The 19,510-nt window shown below is 40.1% G+C and overlaps 1 protein-coding gene across 2 annotated transcripts in view; it reads right to left on the bottom strand.

Moving 5' to 3' along the window:
- The window catches only part of LOC144646171 (THO complex subunit 5-like), a 42,696-nt gene that overhangs the window by 20,396 nt on the left and 2,790 nt on the right, over positions 1-19,510 (bottom strand). For both annotated transcript variants that reach the window (XM_078505712.1, XM_078505713.1), the window contains 4 exons: positions 17,335-17,432; positions 17,173-17,248; positions 16,914-16,984; positions 9,751-9,865 (listed from right to left, as the gene is read on the bottom strand). In XM_078505712.1, the coding sequence (XP_078361838.1) occupies positions 9,751-9,865; positions 16,914-16,984; positions 17,173-17,248; positions 17,335-17,432 (360 nt within the window). The remainder of the gene's footprint in view (positions 1-9,750; positions 9,866-16,913; positions 16,985-17,172; positions 17,249-17,334; positions 17,433-19,510) is intronic.

Here is a 19,510-nt window from a genome sequence, read left to right as displayed (position 1 = left end):
AAAGCCACCTTCTGCCGCCATGTTATATTAAATAAATACATTTTTTAATTTAAATATACAATGGCTGTCGTGAGCGAAAGACACCGACCAACGTTCGAAGAGAAAACTCCAAACGCGCTCAAGGCAGACAGAGTGCGACATCGCGTTACATTTAACCCGAATAAAGCGTCTCCAGAAGAAATTCTGAGAGTTGCTGTGCCAAAGCTTGAAGAAGGCGTCGTTCTCGTGCCAGGCTCCCTGGCTCTTGTGTTCAACTTGACGGTGAGCGGCCATGCCAACAACTTTCTCGTAAACAACGTCACCCGGGCGCTTGTCTCAAGGATGGTGGTCAAGTTTGCAGGAGATACTCTGCAGGATACGAACGCTTACGACGTCTACAAACTTTTCGAGGACCTTTTTCTGCCGGTAGAAAAGCGCAGCAACATGTTTCTTGAAGGTATACAGTCCGAGGATTTATGCAAAATCCGTTCAAACGCTGGTGACAAAAAAACCTCAGGAGTTGACGCGGAAAAGAAGCTGGCAGAAGTTTATGGAAGCAAGTATCGTATCCCGCTTGATCACGAGATTTTGAGAGGCAATGGCGTGTTCTATCCGCGCGCACTCGCAGACGAGCTTGTCTTCGAGATAAAACTGAACAGTCCAAATGTGGTTGTAAGAGGAACAGATTCATCAAAACTTGGGTATGAGCTAACTGACATCCAACTCGAATACGAGGCTATTTATCACAAAGAACTTGCAAGAGAAGTAGAAAGCACTTACATTAACGGCAAAAGTTTCTTTTACGAGCATGTGCATAATTACAAAACGATCACAGTAAAAAAAGCTACTGACACGATAATAAACGAAAGCATTAACGTCCCAAAGCGCTCCTTGAAGGGACTTCTACTTCTTTTTCCTGAACCCCACGCCGCAGGTGCAAGAGATACAGAATCTTTCTTTAACCCTGACATAACAAATGTAAAAATCAGCGTGAACGGCGTTCCAAATAAGGTGTACAGTCAGGGCGTTGAAGGAAGAGACATGTGGGAGGAAGTTCTCAGGTTCTTTGGCAAAAAAGCAGACCAAAAAATGTTTAATAACGCCACAAAGTTTTATGCAGAAAAAAAGTTCGGGCTTTTCATTGACCTTCGCTCCATGAGCGACAACAACATGCACGGCAGCGGGCTCCGCTTGGTGAACACAAAGGATGGCGTTAATTTAGAGATACAGAGAACAGCCTCAGGATCAGGGAATGTCAAATGCTACATTTTCGCTATCGCTGATGCACAATTTTCTATTGTAAATAAAGAATTAGAAAGTGTTGAGTATTGATATAGCTTTCGCAAAGCGAAGCATGGATCCTGCCAACATACCCTTCAACGCCCTCATTGTGGGACCAACGAACTCAGGAAAAACAAGATACGTGGTCAATCAGCTTTGTGGCCCTTTCCGAGGCAAGTTTGACTACATCGTTCTCATCTGCCCGACTTTCGAGCACAACAAGACTTATTATCGCTTTGCTGAGGAAGATATTCGATTTTTTGTTTTCATTTGCGAGCAGCACGAGGTTGAATCTTGGTTAAGGCTTTCAAGATTTCTTTTTGAGGGTACGAACACACTTATCATCCTCGACGACTGTGCTGCATCGAAAGATGTAAAGGGAAGAACGGGTGAATTGGTGAATCTTGCTTTCTCTGCTCGCCACGCAGGCTTGAGCATATGGGTGTTAACTCAAAAAATGACAAGCATAACAGCCTCATTCCGCGAAAATGTGGCGGCAATCGTTTTCTTTTACACCCCCTCTGCCAAGACCACGAAGGCAATCTTTGAGGATTACGCTGGCGAACTTGCCCATGAGGATTACAAAGAAATCATTTTAAAGCTAAAAAAAAATAAGTTTTCGCATCTTGTCATTTCTCATCGCCACCCTTACGGAACAATTTTTTTTTATTGAACATATTTTTTATAGTAATAAATGGCTGACCCGTTCGCAACTTCTCCTCCCGAGAGCGTCAAGGGCGCTGCAAGTGAACAAGAATTAGCTTCCGTAATGGAACTGCTAGGAGCTGAACCAGAAAGTACAGAAAGCGCTATGGCACTCATTCAAGGCCCTGACATTCCTGCTTTGCGTGAACAGCTTGCAATCCTTGTTTCAACAGGAAAAGCCAAAGAAGCAATCGGTGTGCAACTGACACACGAGCAGGTGAAGCGCTTGACAGATAAAGAAGTTGAAAAGTACTTAAAGAGATATGAGGCATATGTTGGATCCAAAACAACCGACAGCTTGATTGACAGCTTTATTTTTCTTGTTACTAAAGTCGTTGGTATGGCCGTAAATATCAAGGACGTCAATGATTATCAGAAGGAACTCAAAAACGACTACATTATCAGTAAAGAGCTGTCCACTTTGGCAGGCGGTCTGGCTTTGAAATGCGGCCGCTTTCTTGCCGTTGCAAATGCTGCGCTCATCACAACAAAGCACATTGATTTAAACGAAGCCGCGCCTGGCGCGGGGACGTGCGCAGCACGCGTCAAAGACGCCCAAGGGGTCCCGACAAAGTTGCAAACCAAAGAAACACCAACTACTGAAGATTTTTCTGAGCAATGCTAAGAAAATGCTAAGTAATTACTGAACAATGCTTAGCAATTGCTTACCAAAAAATCTTGCTGAGCAATTTTCTATTTAAATTTATTTTTTTTATTATAAATGGCCGAGCTCGAACAAACTCCGATCGCTCAAGAAGAACAGAAACAAGTTACTTCAACAACTCCAGCAACAAAGCCTGCCAAAAATCCAAAGCGAGTTGCTGCTGGCAAGCTTGCAGCTGAAAAAACAAAACAGGCTCGTGAAGCACAGAAAAAAGCTGCGATTGATGCCCAGGCAATCATTGCAAAAGACAAAGAAAAGAAATCTGCCGCTGCGAAGCAAAAGGTAACTGCTCCCGAAGAGACACCCGAGGCTGCTTCCCGCGGTTTAAGCACAACCCAATGGATCTCTTTGCTTGGTTTGAGCGTTACAATTATTACAACTTATGTCAAACGCGAAGACATCAGAGCCTTTTTCAATAAAATAAGAAATGCTCCTGCTGACTCTCAAGTTACAACAGAGAAAAACGAAGGCACATTTTCGCAAAGTGTTGAAAACTCAGAAAGAGAGAGAGTGCCAAAGGCACCTGCGGCATCGAGAATCCCGCAACCAAAAAGAGGAATCCGTCCGATGGATTAAAAAATTTCTTTTAAACATTTATTTTTCATTTATTATACCGACAATGTCGTCCCTTGGTTTTATTCTTGACAGCCTTGTTAAAGGTGCAGCTATGGGTGGTATTGCATTACTTTGGTTTGAATTTACCAAAACTTGCGTTAAAACCGCTATTCAGATGCATAAGGATGAGGATACAATTTTTAAAAGAGGTATAAAAAAAACAAAAGAAGTTGAATCTGGTGAAGAAGTTGCAAACTTTGCTTCGCAAAACGGTGAAGAATAAACAAAAAAATTTTTCAATTGAATATTTTTTATTATTTTATACTGAACCGCCATGTCCGACAACAAGCTCGTGAAAACGCTCATGGATGCCGCCACCATTACAGGTCTCGCCGCCGGAATCGGCTGGGCTGCCAAAAAAGTTGTAAAAGAAAACTTCACATCCGACCCAAGCAGCAGTTTTATGAACTATGTAAAGTTCACAGCCGTCATGGCTGGCAGCGTTGCACTTAAACAGTATCTCGAGGACCAGAAAATTCTCCCCACCAATTAAAAAAAAATATCATAATATAAGAACAAAAACACACAATGGCAAGCGTAGCGATTATGGCTGGCGGAGCTATCTTGAACGCTGCTGCTTTCATTGGCGGCAACTATCTTGCTCGAGCTTTGGGTGGCGGAGATGACGCCGCTTTGAAAGAAAAAGAAAGACACGACAAAGCTCTCGAGGCTTACCAGGCAGCTTACGCGAAGTACTCTCGCGACCGCACGAAGCTTCTCGACTGGATCGAAACCAACAATGAGATCAAACAGCAAGCGAAACAAAACTTTACGAACACAGACTACGCTTTCAAACTCTACAACCAGGCACATCCTGACAAACAAATGATTCCTCCGAAAGAACCCAAGTTCTCTGATTTTTATCAGCCAAGCGAGCAGCAGAAACAAGGTGAACTGATGTTTGTTGGCGCAGGCGCTCTTGCTCTTGGGTATGCTGCCTTTCGGTTTCTTTAAACGTTTCTTTTTTTTCTTGTATACGCATGGATGCAAAGATTTTTGCGGAGCAAAACTTTTCGAAGAAAATCTCGAAAGTCTACTATAGCCCCCAGGGCTACTGGAAGGGAATTGCTGCGATAAAAAAATTAGCCGAGGCTGCTAAGGTTTCCGAAGATGCCGCAAAAAAGTGGCTAGTTAAGCAGGCCCTTTGGCAGATCTACCTACCGGCACCACGATACGTTCCTCGCCCAAAATTCGATGTTTCTTCTCCAAACGCGGTCCACCAGGCGGACCTTCTTTTTCTGCCACACGACAAACTGCCGCGAGGGCGAAAAGTTTACAAATACGCGCTGACTGTTGTTGACGTTGCCAGCCGTTTCAAAGAGGCCGAGCCTTTGACCTCCAAAGATTCAACTGAGGTTGCAAAAGGTTTTCAGACAATTTACAGGCGAAGTGCACTAAAATGGCCACAGATGCTGCAAGTTGACCCTGGTCGCGAATTCATGGGAGCTGTTACTAAAGAAATGGAAAATCACAAAACCTATATTAGACGCGGGCGTGTTAACATTCACAGAGATCAAGCTATTGTTGAACGTTTTAATCAAACACTGGCAGGGCGCCTGTTTGGTTATCAGTACGGTGTCGAGATGAACCTGCCATCTGGCCAGCGGTCGACAGCGTGGGTAAAAAGGCTTCCCGAAGTTGTTACCGCTCTGAACAACGAAGTTACCAGTCTTACTGGAAAAAAACCTGCTACTGCAATCAAAGAAAAGGCTGTTTCGTCCAAACCGTCCTCAAAATATACAAGACCTGTTGGCTTGAAAGAAAAAAAACTCCCCTCTCTCGTTAATGTGCGCTATCTCTTCCAACCTGGCGAGCTAGAAGGCGGCGTAAAAAGGGCAACAGATCCGATTTGGTCATTAAAAGTCTACAGCATCGAAAGGTCTGTTACTAAACCTGATCAGCCAGTGCTTTATTACTTGCACGATGGTCCAAAGCGCGGCTTTGTGCGTGAAGAATTGCTTATTATTCCTCCAAATACACAGTTACCACCAAGCACTTAGTGCTTGAGCCCCTTGGGCTCAGAAAAGCTATAAACGTTCTGTTTATGTCGGGGCCCCAGCCCCCTGCAACAAAAATACGAACCTTTTTTATGGGAATTTCTGGCGTTGCAGCCGGCGTTGCTACTTCTTTTATTGTTCAGCGAGTCATTTAAACACTTGCCCCTTTTCGGTACAGCAAAAAAAAATGTTTTGTCTTCTTGTTTTTTGCGTCGTTGCTGTCACTTCCTTCTTTTCTCACACGGGTGCGTGCCGGTGCCCCTTGGGCACTCCTGAGTGGCTTTTTATTTATTAAAGCACTCTAGAGAGACCTTTGTTTGGCGGCTAGTTAGTTTTTTCACCCCTTTTATGGGGCGGTGGGCTCTTTTTTTTGCCCCTTCTCTGCAAGAGCTTCGCTCTCGTGCTCCGCACCCATCCGATAGTGCCCATATGCCAAAGTGTTTATCCCATCTTCCTCTATCCATCGCTTTGAGTCAAAGGGGGACAGCGATTTTTTGTTTACCACTATTGAATACATCTCGTGGGCATAGCTTCTTAGCATGTGCATTTCGTGAAAGCTTTCCTTGTTTTGAAAAAGTGTATCTTTGAAGTTTTTATGATCTATTTTCTTCTTTGTCACACACTCTTTTACCCCCTTTGCTTTTTTTATATTTTTTTTGTCTTCTGTCATTATTGAATACATTTTTGGCCTCAAACAAACACACTCTGAAATTAGTTTTCCTGCGCATTCGTCTTTCATTTTTCCCAACACCTTTTTGTTTTCGTTTGAATGAAGTGAATGCTCTTCTGGGTAGTCGCTTGTGTCGTACTTGTCAATGTTTTTTGCCATGTCCGCGTAAACGTCTTCTGTTTCTATCTCAAGCAAAAGGCTGTCTGTGTCTGTATACAAAAGCTCGCAACGCTCTCCATAGTTTTCTTTTAGATTGTTGTAAAAGAAGTCATACATGCATAGCTTGCTTACGTCAAGGATGGTCATGCCTGTGTAGACCGGTTTATTAAGAAAAAGCTTACTTTTTCTCATGTCTATTCCAACCAGATCGTTTGAAAACATCACATGCCTTGAATACAATGGGCTTGCAACTAATTTTCTTATTTTCTTTTTTTCGTCGCTGCGCACTATTCTTATGTCTACACGGTTTCTCAAGTTTTCCATTGTTTTTCCAAAAACTGAGTTATTCATTAGCTTGTAAAAGTTCTTTTCAAAGTCGCTTTCCGCTTCTTTTCGGAATTCTGTGTTCATCCGGATGTACGGCTCCATCCACGCCTCTTGTTCAAACTCTAAGACCCTGTGCACTTTTTTGAGTTTCATTCCCTGTTTTAGATAAAACTGCAAGTTTCGGTAATGCACGACGTAATTGGTTTTGTCTTCAAGAGTTAAAACCAGCTTTTCGCTTTCTGGCAGTTTTAAATCAAGATTTTTTATTATTTTCTTTTGGTAAGGTGAAAACATTTCTTTGTTTGTTTTCTTTTTCTCTGGCGCTAATGGATAGCTGTTTTGGGCGTCATGCAGCTCTTTCGGGTATTCTAAGTCCACCTCTAAAATCCATCCAGCTTTTGCAAACTCTTTTTTTGCCATTATTTCTTTTTCTGTCAGCATAACCTTTTTCCATCTAAAACCACTTTTTGGGAGCGGCTTGCTCATTGCCCACCCGTAAAGGTTATTCGCATCGAGGTACGTTATGTATTTTTTTGGCTGGCTCGGGTCAAATCCCTCAACATAAGGGTTGTTCGCCTTTGCATATCTCTTGCTTACCATCGAAATTCCGCCTCTTATTCCCCTTTCGACAAAAAGATGCATTTCATAGTTTGTAAGTAACTCAAGCTCCACGCCTGTCTTTTTCAAGAGTGCGTCCCAAGAAAGGCCTGGCGTCGTGTAATAATTCGCGGGATCCAACCCGTACTTCTCAAGACAGATTTTTCTGAAGTTTTCAAAAACGTCGGCTAACAGGGTCACGTCAGTCTTAACGTACAAATCGTGGTAGTCGCCCAGGGTCTGGCAGCCAAAGGTTTTCCACACTTTTTGCGCATGTTCATACTCTTTATCTGTTATGTGCTCGTCGTTAAGTTTGCTGTAAAACTTTTCTTTTTTTGGCAAACTTGTTTCTGTAAATCTTTCCCATAAGTCCATGTATTCGTAAGGATAGATTCCCTTTTTGCAAAGAAGTTCAAAACTTTCATCAGACTGTTTTGAAATAGATTTTGTTATATTTAATGTCTCCTTCGGTGTCGCTTTTACAACTTTTTCAAGGCTTTGTTGAAGAAAGTTCAAGCTGTCAATAAAACGCAGTCCGTCCAATGAAAATGAAATGTATTTTTCCATGTTGTTTGCGATACACCCCACCCTCTTTTTTTGCCTCTTTTGAAATTTTTGCCATTTTCTGCATTAAATGGTGCGCATCATAGCCCCTCAAGTTGTGGAATACAACTGGTATTTGGACATTTTTTGGTTTTATTCTCATCATAAAGTTACAAATGTTGTGCGCGGCTCCTCGAAACTTGCCTGTTATGTGGCAATGATCTTTTACAGAGTCCTTATAATCTTTCTTCATAAAAGGTTCCGAGCAAAACAAACATTCTTCCTGGGTTTTTGCAATCCATTGATCTGTTTTGTTTTTTGCTTTTCTTTCTCTTTTTGGGCCTACAAATTCTATTTCTTTAAGTGCCGCGTAATAACAACATTTGTGGCTTTGACCACAATAACGGCCTGAGTCGTGGCACCAAACAGGCATTGAGTCAAAAAAGGAATCTCTTATCAAACTTTCGTTGCAAATGTGGCAACTTGTTGCGTTTTTGTATTCTTCCCAATCCTTTGCCTTCATCACAAGTGGCTTTGGTGTTGACAAAGCAAATCTTATTTTTTTTTCTTCACTTAAAAGACAGTTCAAAAATACTTCAACGGCATTTTCTCCTCTGTAAACCAATGGTTTTTCGTTTTTGCCATCACTCCTTACAACTGTGTAAGCAAATCCGCATGCCTCGTGCTGTTCTGTTTTTTCTGTGTAGCTTTTCGGCTTCAAGTCTTCCAGTTCTTCACCAAGATCTTTTCTCTTCTGGCGGTCCTTGGGCGTTTCGCGTTCACATCGGTGCATCTTTCTTAACAATGCCTCAAAGTCGGAGTAAATCACAAAAGGCGCTTTCATTTGATTTTGGTAGTTTTTAAAAGAAAGGGTGTTTTTTCCCTCTTCAGGCATTTCGATTCTTGTTGGCCTGCCGTTAACGCCATTACAATATTTTTCGTGGTTCTCGAGCAAGTCTGCTCTTGTAAAAGCGGTCAAGCACATCATGCAAAAGTGTTTTTTGTTGTGTGATTTAGTCTGATCGTAAAGCAATGCGCTTATTCTTTTTATAAAACAGTAGTGCTGTATTAATCCTGACTCAATCAACATAAGGTTTATACGTGAAATTCCTTTTTCTTTTTCGCTTCCTCTGAGGGGTACCACACAGTCGTCTTCCCATCCAAACACATTTATTGCAAGGCCTCTGTTTTGCGCCTCAAGCCTGTCAATCTGCTTTAGTGGCGTTGGAAAATCGATTCCATTGTAGTTTATTCCGTCGTCAACTGGGTATCTGCTTGTTCTTTGCGGATTTTTCCCATCTCTTGGCGGAAATAATGCAGCTCTCAAAGCCCATTTCAAACATTCGTTATCCCTGTTTTGCACGTTAATAACTGCTTTTTTGTTTGCCAATTTTGGGGGCAAAGGCAAATAACTTCCACCTCGCAATTGCTGATAGCGTGCAACGTTGACGTACGCTTTGGTTATTCTTTCAATAACCCAGCCTGATCCTCTTTCTGACCAAGCCTCAATTTCTCCCTTTGCTCTTTCAATAAATTTGTCAAACTCTTTTTTTATTTGGTCTTTGTTGTTTTTTGTAAAAACGTGTGGTTCTCTTTCTCTAAAATAGTGCTCCATGTGTTGCGTGACTCCGTTTCTTTGTATCGAAAATTTTACTTCAAGTCCAAAGCTTGTTTTTAAGCTTTTTAAGTCATCAATTTCGCTTACTAAAAGTTCATAAAACTTTTTTTTGTTTTTTCTTGCAAAAGTGTAAAGATCTTTGTTGTTTATGTCAGTTTCGGGTATGTTCATTTTCCATACACGGAGCCAATCGTCAAAATCGGTGTGGGCCAGTAAAAAAGTTAAATTTCTTTGGGGGTTTCTTTGAAATTCACGGAGGTTTTCCTCCATCATAGCTTGCAAAACTTCTGACGAATATCTTGCGGCAGCCATCTGTTGCATATACTAAAGAAAAATATTTGTTCAATTGAAAAATAATTGTGGCACATAGGTGGAGCTCTCTATTTTTTTTGCGTAAAAAACTTATTAAACGTCTTTTTTTGCAACTCGTTTCGCGAGGGGGGTTAGAAAGGCGTCTTGCGTTCCGCACACACATGTACAATAGGAGTTGTGGACACAAATTGTGACAAGGAGCGAGGCGAGCCTGGGCGAGCCGAGCGAGTTGTCACGGTTTGTGCCACAACTCCTATTGTACATGTGTGTGAAAGTTCTTTACCTTCAAAATATTTTCCAGTCTTGGCTGTAAACTGTCTACGAATTCTTTCTTGGTGTGAATCTCTTTCATGAGTGTTTCTTTCTTCTCAAGAAATTGTTCCTTTTGTTTTGCTAACCTGAAACAATAAACAAATCAAACTGTGCCCAGTAATCCAAGAACAACTACAAGAGTTGGCAAGCATAAACTGTCAACTCCTAGGAATTGCAGCCAATAATTTTAACAGACTTTGTTTTACAGTTATACCTTGCTATGTTCAAAGCTCAAAATTTACCATCTTTATTATTTACTACAAACTTGATGATTTCGACATTGCTGATCCTAGCAGTATGCAGGACACGTGTCACAAATCAACCTAGTAAATGGCCTCGCTCACCACGAGTCTCTCGTAGCTCTGCCTCAGTTGTTTAGAGCACCCAACCGGTATCTGGGAGGCCATGGGTTTGATTCCTGTCAGGGGCTCAAGAATTTTCTTTGTCCTATGCTCGTGACATTGTTGAAAAAGTACATATTTATTATTTATCACCGGGCTCAAAATTTACCATCTTTATTATTTACTACAAACTTGATGATTTCGACATTGCTGATCCTAGCAGTATGCAGGACGCGTGTCACAAATCAACCTAGTAAATGGCCTCGCTCACCACGAGTCTCTCGTAGCTCTGCCTCAGTTGGTTAGAGCACCCAACCGGTATCTGGGAGGCCATGGGTTTGATTCCTGTCAGGGGCTCAAGAATTTTCTTTGTCCTATGCTCGTGACATTGTTGAAAAAGTACATATTTATTATTTATCACCGGGCTCAAAATTTACCATCTTTATTATTTACAACAGTCCATCTTTTTTTCTTGTTTGCCATTACAGTCGAACCTCGATTATCCGGACTCGTTGGGACTAGGCTAAATAGTCCGGATAATCGAGAGTCCGGATAATCGAAAATATGAATATTAATGACCCAAAAAAAAATCAAAGTCTCTTTGAGATATCGACGTTTTTGCATGAAGTATGAGTCGAAGGTTTATCCTGTGCATTGTTCTTCGAACTTATCATTACAGTTTCTTTGTAGTTTAGTTTAACAATTTCCTATCTTCGCGGAGGAAATGCAGCACTATAATTTTGTCAAAAATCTCGATGATTTGGTAAGTGCAGAATGCAATATGGAACAATTGAAAGTATGATGTTTTATATATGTTCGTGTTTATTTGCTTTACTTTACTTTCGGAAAAACTGTTCACAGGCTACTTGTATTCTTTCCTAGGTGTTCCTTACGTTAATCTTTGCAAACGTAACACGACACTTTCGTTCGTTTGTAACAAAATACTTTTGTTTTCCTTGAAAATGCCGTAACATGAAACTCTTGTTTTTTGTTTGTTTTACGGCGACATCGATGACATTTGTTTAATTTAATTAAGTTACGGTTTAAACTGCACGAAAGACGATTCTCAAAACTAAAGAACAAATCTAATCAAAAAACATCTTTTTCGAAAGGGTTTTTAAAACGCAGTACAGCTAGGATATTTGTTTCCTGGTTATCAGGTGTTCACGCCGAAAATCCCGGTGCAAGTTTTTGCATACCTAATTACGATTTACGAAAGCGCTGTGAACACGTCACACGCTCACTCAAGCATGAAGCCGAGAAGCACGTAGTGTGAAGATTTCTTTCAAGAAATGTCGGAACCGTCACGAAAGCATGTTCAAACACTAAAGCGGCAGAGGTTTTACAAAATAAAACGGAGGTTAGTTCAACCGATGGAGAACAAATAAAAGGAAAGGAAGTGACGGATGTAACATGATATTGTTGTTTTTTTCTCGCAGATCGCTGTGATGCCTTTTAAGTCTAATTAAATTAACGCCACGGATTCTACAGGAATTCAACCGCATTGAAAAGCACACCACGTTAGGCTTTAATACAAAATTTCTAAACACGTCACTGTTATTTTAATTTTCGATAGCTTGAATTTCAGTTTGTTATTGAAACAGCAAACGAGATACTTTTGTTTTTGTCAAAAACATGTAACATACTTTTGTTTTTGTCAAAAACGGATGTAACATGATGTTTATGGTAACGTGATTTATTTTCTGCAAAGAAGGCGACATTGATTATAACACAGATGTTATCAGGTTATCAATTAATTATGAGATGCTAGATCACCTTTTCTAAGAAAACAGCATTGCCATATCAAGAAATATTTCACATGATCTGCTATGACGCCTTACTGTCTAATTCAATTAATTTGTGGTTTTAACTTGGGGCCACGGAGTCTACACGAATCCTTCTGCAGAAGAAAAACGCAATGTTCGTGATGAAGACTGATCTGCGCATGCGTTTAGCACAAAGTATTTTTTCCAGAAAGAATTGTACCACAAGGAGAGCATAGTGCTTTCTGAAACAAATATATACCTTGAGTTCTTCAATTGTAAGTATCGTAATGGACTCCCCGATTTACCAAGGGCACACGGTCAGGTGCTCTCCATCCCCTCCCCCTTTACAGAAATAATTAATTAATTGATATTAATTAATTAATTGGTGATTAAAAGTTTACACCGCGTTAGCGGTTTAGTGGCTTAGTGGTTTAGTGGTTTAGTGGTTTAGTGGTTTAGGGGTTTAGCAAACGCCAACCCACCAAACCATCACAATAGTGCATTCTGCACTAAAAATGGCTCGTCCGCGCCGGGTATTTATACACATATTCCTTAACATTACACAAATAAACAGTGCAAATTTCACCGAGATCTGACAATTCTATACTTTAAAATTGCAAGGACCTTTCGAGGCAGTCGATTACGGCAGCGAAATTAGCAAATGAAACAGCAAAATATGCGTTCGACGCTTTGTTTTTGCGACGCCATATTTGAATTGTTATAGGTAGACCGCTGTTCAATGTGTTGAAGGCCGTATCGTTACGATTGCTCCACGAAAAAAAATACGGATATTTCCGACTACTGTCGGAGAAAACATTGCGCATATAATTGCGGCGTAAACAAATCGTTACACTCAAGCTGCGTTTTGTCTAGGCTCTGCGAGGGTCGGATATCAAGACCCAGGATTAAACAAAAGCCATATAATTATACAGTGAATGCTTTCGAATTATATTTGAAGATGAAATACGAAATAATTTTGCTGTCTTTGACTGAAATTCCACTCGAACTGCGTAGATACGATCGCATGTTGTAAAGCCGATTCATGCAACACTGCTGTCAACGGCTCAACGCGAGGTCTCTAAAAGCTAAAAGAAGCCCCCATCTCTTGCATTTGTTTTAACTTCAATAATATCTTTGAAAAGAGCGAGTTTTTTGGTATGGTTTATTTTTGACGTTTGTAATTTTTAAACGATGTAAGTGCTAGTGATTATTTATTCGTGTTTTAGTTACGCAATCCATTGTTTGTGCGACGCTTTTTATAGATCGCCTTTCAGACACACGTGCGTTGAGATAAGAAAGCTGACATGTCTCTTTTAAAATTGTTATATAACGTTTGTAAATGTGACAAGTCACGTTTTTTCCACAAGATCGCAAGTGATCACCCACAGCGGAAAGTAATCCCTTGAGAAATTAAAACAGTCCCTTGAGAAATTAAAAAAGTCCCTTGAGAGTTTACAAATATGTGGTTCCAAATCTTGTCCACATAACCCCTATTCTACCATTTTAGCTTGTAAACAAGCAAAAACGTCGAAAAAACGAGGGCATCTGACAGGATGCAGCGGTGCGGATCTGCAAAGTTCGCTAACTTCCACATCGTCCGCATCTTCGGTGCATTTTCCCACATTAAACAGGGAAAAAAGAAAAGTTGCTTCATAATAGCGATAAATCAGCTGTTAACCATCCTCACAAACAAAAATTCCGAAGACATTGATCATTTTAAGGCAGTTTTTCTCCGTAAAAGGCGACGAAACCATGCCGATTCGTTCAAACCATTTTGAACCTCCAGGCGTTCCTTGCGTCTTTTCGTGATGGGCCTGGTGACTAGACGTGGTGCTAACATGCGACTGATCGAACTTTCTACGATGCTTTTCACTTCACAGAAGCTCATAGAAGGATTTAAACATTCTGACTTTTGCCATTTTGCTTTGTAAACAATGTAGTATAATACAAGTAAGCAAAGACAGAAAGCAACTTTATTTGTGTGAATGTTTTTATGGCTAGTGGAAACTGAACAAGAACTGCAAGCAGTTTATAGTCGTGCGGGTAATGTTTGACCACCTGACCTCTTTCAGTGCTTTGGCTTAAAGGCACGGTGCCGCACAGTAAAATCTTTAGAAAAGCAGTCACTTGAGAAACACACAAGTCGTGTTTGCGTTAGTCAGGGAGTGAACGTGACATGAATTTCCTTTACCACGTCATCTTTTGCTTTTTAAAACCACATGCCCAGCCGGAAAAATGCCTTTTTACGCATGCAAATATTTATTTTGTTCCGAATGTTCAATAAAATAAACCCAAACCAGTTCATTTAAAAGAAAGCCAAATCACGCCAAAATAAAGAGTAGACTAAGGCCATCCCATTGTGTTTCTCCGTTTAGCGTCTTCCGACAAGCTTTTGGTAATTCCCCTGGCGCGATGACGTGTATCCCGTGCTTTGACACATTCTTGCTGAGCTTGCAACTTACGTTTCGATAACGTTTCGATTCTCAAAATACCGTAAACTCAAAACAAAAATTGGGATATCCAGAAAATAAGTCGTCGTTTTGCAATATTTAACACATTCCGGGTAAATTGTACGACTTGTACTCGCTCCGAGCCAAACGCTTGAGTAACACAACAATAAATATTTCACACAAACAGAGCGCAGAGTATTCAAACAGAAAATAGGTGAATGATTATTTATAGCTACAGGCGAGAGATCGCGTGACATGGGTCTGACGTAGTGGTAGTTTAAAATAGCTTGGACATGTCCAAGCGGTCTTTGTTTTCGCTATGTGATTATATTCAGCCCTCTCGTCTTGTAAATATGGAATGAAACAAAATTATACATTTCAGAGAGCAGGGTGTTCATGTTAAACGCGAGTGATCGGCTGATTGCTATTAAATATTAAATCTTGCGTGACCGTGGACCGTGACAGAAGAGCCGGCTGGGCCGCGTGGGTCTGGATCGATTTACCGACAAAAAAAAAAAAAAAAAAAAATTCCGTGCAGATTATGAATCGGGCCCAGGCCCCGCCCGATTAATAAGGAAGTTGCCTGGCGAAGTCTTAAATGTGGTTCGATTGGAAACTACACATCAGAGGTTTTCCAATGTTTTTTGACAGGTAAACCACCTTGAGATAACATGAAAATCGTCGTAGAACTTAGTTATATCTGGTCTTGAATGTAACTAATTAATATTTATGAAAAAATTGGGACCAGAGAACGAAGTCCGGATAATCGAGAAATCCGGATAATCGAGGTTCAACTGTATTACTGTGCACTCCAAAAAAATTACCTTTATTCTCTAAATTCAAATTTGAATTGATCCAATTCCAATTTGATTAAGAATCCAAGGGCCACAAGTTTATCAGTTGCATAACAGTCGTTTTGTGTGTAACCCTCATTAAACAAAATCGATCATTCCAATTGGTTATTTTTTCATGTATTTCCTTACTTGGCTACCATGAATGCATATTGCTAAAATTGTAAACTTTTACCAAATTAGGTGGTACATCAAGACAATATCCCCCACCTGGGTTGACAATGATCCTTGTTTTAGCCACCTGTCCTCTTGACAACATATTGCTACCATAAGAAACTCAGAGACTCAAAGGGTACAGAATGCAAGATGGCCAATCAATTGACATTGTTATAAAAACTTTGATTGAGAATACATACAATGAGTTCACTTTTTCAGTTAAAAGCGCTGTTTCATGTTTACTTGTAAGATGTTGAACGACCGATCGTGATACATTTCGATTTTGACATGAAGCAAATAACAAAATCATGTGAAAGCCCATATACAGGATAAGGATTTCCTTGAAGCAAATCACAAAATCATGTGACACTCCATATACCGGAGAAGGATTTCCTTTAATAAAAGGTCACACACACGGCCGATCAATCGACGTTAAAATGCAGGTGTTTAGTCAAGGAAGCCGGCTTTTTCCAGGTCATGCTCCCGCCACAGTCTGGTGAACAGGTCACACGCTCACTCAAGCATGAAGCCAAGAAGCACGTAGTGTGAAGATTTCTTTCACGAAAGCATGTTCGAACACTAAAGAGTTTTTCGCTTTCACACAAAGCCCTTCTCAGGCAGAGGTTTTACAAAATAATACGGAAGTTAGTCAACTGATGAAGAACAAATCAAAGGAAAGAGAGTGTCGGATGTAACATGATACCTTTGTTTTTCTCTTAGACTGCTGGGATGCCTTAAAGTCTAATTAAATTAACTCCACGGATTCTACCAGAATTCTAACACATTGAAAAGCACATCACGTTAGGCTTTGATACAAAATTTCTAAACACGTCCTGCTATTTTAATTTTCGTTAGTTTGAATTTCCATTTGATATTGAAACAGCAAACGAGATACCGGTACTTTTCCTTTTCCTTGAAAACGAATGTAACATGATACCGTTGTTTTTGTCGAAAACGGATGTAACGTGATGACATGGTAACGTGATTTATTTTCTGCAAACAGGGCAACATCGATTATAACACAGATATTATCGATTAATTAAAGATCATCTTTTCTAAGAAAACAGCGTTGCCATAACAATAATTATTTCACATGAACTGCTGTGACGCCTTAGTGTCTAATTCAATTATTTTGCGGTTTTAACTTAGCGCCACGGAGTCTACAGGAATCCTTCCGCAGGAAGAATTACGTGATGTTCATGACGTCTATTAATCTGCGCATGCGTTTAGCACAAAGAATTTTCTTCCAGAAAGAATAGTACTACAAGGAGAGCATAGTGCTTTTTGAAACAAATATATACCTTTGAGCTCTTCAATTGTGTCGTAAATATACTTCCCATTCTACCAAGGGCACACGGTCTGTTGCTCCCCACCCCCTACCCCTTACAGAAATAATTAATTAATTGATATTAATTAATTAATTGGTGATTAAAAGTTTACACCATAGTGCTTTAGCGCCTGAGGGGTTTAGCAGACGACAACCCACCAAACCATCACAATAGTGCATTCTGCACTAAAAACACATTGATCTCCCTTGTGAATAAAGGGTTAAATTAATTTGACAGTGTACCTTTTCCTTTGTTCTAATTCCCAGTCAAGTCTTGCTAACATCAGTTGATGAGAATCTTTTTTGGTGACATCCTTCAAAAAAAATCAAAACATTCTCCAAAATGATCTTAAAACTAGCATTAAAGGAATGCAGTGCATGCAAAGGGCTGCGTAGCTAAGTGCTAATCTAAGATCCTCCGTCACATCATGACCACTGTAGCACACTAAATAGGGTATTCATTTGGTATTTTTAAAATGAAACTGTTATCAGAGTTACTCACAGGTTTGGATATTTCTTTTGGAGCATCCCTGAAAAATTCACCTTCAGACACAAGCTCAATTTCTTCATCTTTTGACCTAAAGCAAGTTGGGCACATGAGCATTAGAGTTTCCACAGAGCAAGTTGAAATTAATAAATCAATTTAACTGCATCCTTTACTTACTTGAACTCAAGACATTTTGTAATTTCTTTTTTCAAGTACATCACTTCATAAAGTAGGTTCTGTAACTGCAGGTAAAGACTATCCACCTTTTGCTTGGCCTAACAAAAGCATTCAAATGGAAGCACAACAGTTTATGCACAGCATTATAAATAAAGTTTTTAATTTATTCATAGGTTTGTCTGGTTTTTTTTTTTTATTTGACTTAAAGACAGTGGTGGCAAGTACTCACTTGTCACCACTAAAATCCTGATTTCTCAAACCAATTTTCATTTTTCTTGGATAATACTTCTTTGTAGTTTTGCCCCTGATTGCTCGAACCTCCTGATTTCTCAAAGCAATTTTTGTTTCCTCTGAAAGTTCCACAAATCAGGACTCTACTGTATAGATCTGGACTTTTTATCTGTCCACAGCTGGGAATTCGTCAGAAATGGCCAGAAATTGGTCAGCCATAGTCTCATTATTTACAAGTCTCATTATTTACAGGTCTGCAAGAATTCTATACTGACGACATATAGCACTGATCAGATATGTCTGTGTAGTGTTTTTGATTGGTTTGTTGCTCAGTTATACATTTTTACATACAAGTTATTTTTTGTGATAAGTACAGTACCGCTCAAATGTAAGTTGACAGTCTCGACTCGATCCTCGAGACTCGATCCATGAGACTCGAGACTCGATCCTCGAGACTCGAAAATTTCGAGTTTCAAGTCTCAAGGATTGAGTCTCGAGTCTCGAGAAACAAGGCGGTCTCGAATATTCAAAACTCGAAAGGCTTTCGAGGAAACGATTTATTTCTTGAGGAAAGAATAAAAGCCGCTCGCACCTCATGTACAAGTGTTTCGCGTCCACCTTCAGCGCATGAAATACAAACCTTCCCCGACATGTATAAACATTCGACAGTACGATAAATTCGCGCCGATCGTAATTCCGTTTACAGTCAACTCTCTGTTAACGGACACCTCTATAAGACGGACACCTCCATAAGACGGACACCTGGTGATGGTCCCTGCCGTTTTTCAGTCATTTTACTGTAACCAAACTCCCTATAAGACGGATGCCTCTCTAAGACGGACAACAGACACTTTGAAATCATTAACGGACACTTGAGAAGTGTTTTTTATCATGCTTTATTATTGAAAATACTTCCAAACGTTGTATCGACCTAAAGCAAAGTTAGTCAGCGCCCTAAGGATACGTGTATACCAAGCTTACTAACCAGAAACAACGACGCTTTAACAGATTACTTCTCTGCTTACGTGTATGGACACTAAAGAGGTCGTTTTCTACTTACAGTATTACAGTTTGTAGCTCTCAATTTTTGCTTTAACAAGCAAATACGGCCTTTTATTATTTTAGTCTTGTTGCAGTTAGTAAAGGTTTGTTGCATTGTGCAAAGGTTTAGCTTTATTATCTCAGAATTACTGGTGTCACGTTACCTCGACTCTCTACAAGACGGACACCTCTCTAAGACAGACAGTTGCGGCCGGTCCCGAAGATGTCCGTCTTAGAGAGAGTTGACTGTACTTACCTAAAAGTACTGACACAAACTCGTCCTTGAAAGCCGTGATCGACGACTTAAATTTAGAAAAGGACGTGAAAAGAATCTGTAGTTCAAACTTGTGCTCTCCCTTGTCAATGTTTCAACCCGCCGTAAGTGCATGTTTTCAACCACGAAAAAATTTCAGTTATTGGTTTACAAGTTCATCCTGAGTTTTCGCAAATAAAACTACAAATTTAATTTCTTTCACAAAATGTTTTGTCAGCATCTGAAGCATTCGATGCGAAACAATGTAAATGCCACGAATCTTGTAAGCTGAGCCGTAGATCAGAATAGCACCGACAAAATCGCACAAACAAGTTTCAGAAGCCTGAATTTCAGACGTCTCTATCTGGTCGCTACTGAAATTCAGACAAGAGTTTCCGTAAATAAAACCGGTTCTTAAATTTGAGTTGTAAAAATTCTGTAGACGGCGAACGGAACATTCCACGTGAAAAACATCGAAGCCGTGAAATCTTCCGTAAATAAATGGCAAGACAGACTTGTGTCGCGCCATCGCGTCTAGCTTGAAATGAGCGTGTTTTATTTTTTGTGAATTTGGCATAATATTCTTAAAACCTAAATTCTTCTTGAATGAAACTTGTCTTCATTTATAACACAGATATGGCGTTAATTATT

The sequence above is a fragment of the Oculina patagonica genome, chromosome 3 (genome assembly GCF_052425735.1).
Source record: "Oculina patagonica isolate OP01 chromosome 3, crgOcupat, whole genome shotgun sequence".
Classification (NCBI taxonomy): domain Eukaryota; kingdom Metazoa; phylum Cnidaria; class Anthozoa; order Scleractinia; family Oculinidae; genus Oculina; species Oculina patagonica.
The sequence above is the reverse complement of the archived record's forward strand: the minus strand, read 5'-3'. Positions and strand labels throughout refer to the sequence as shown.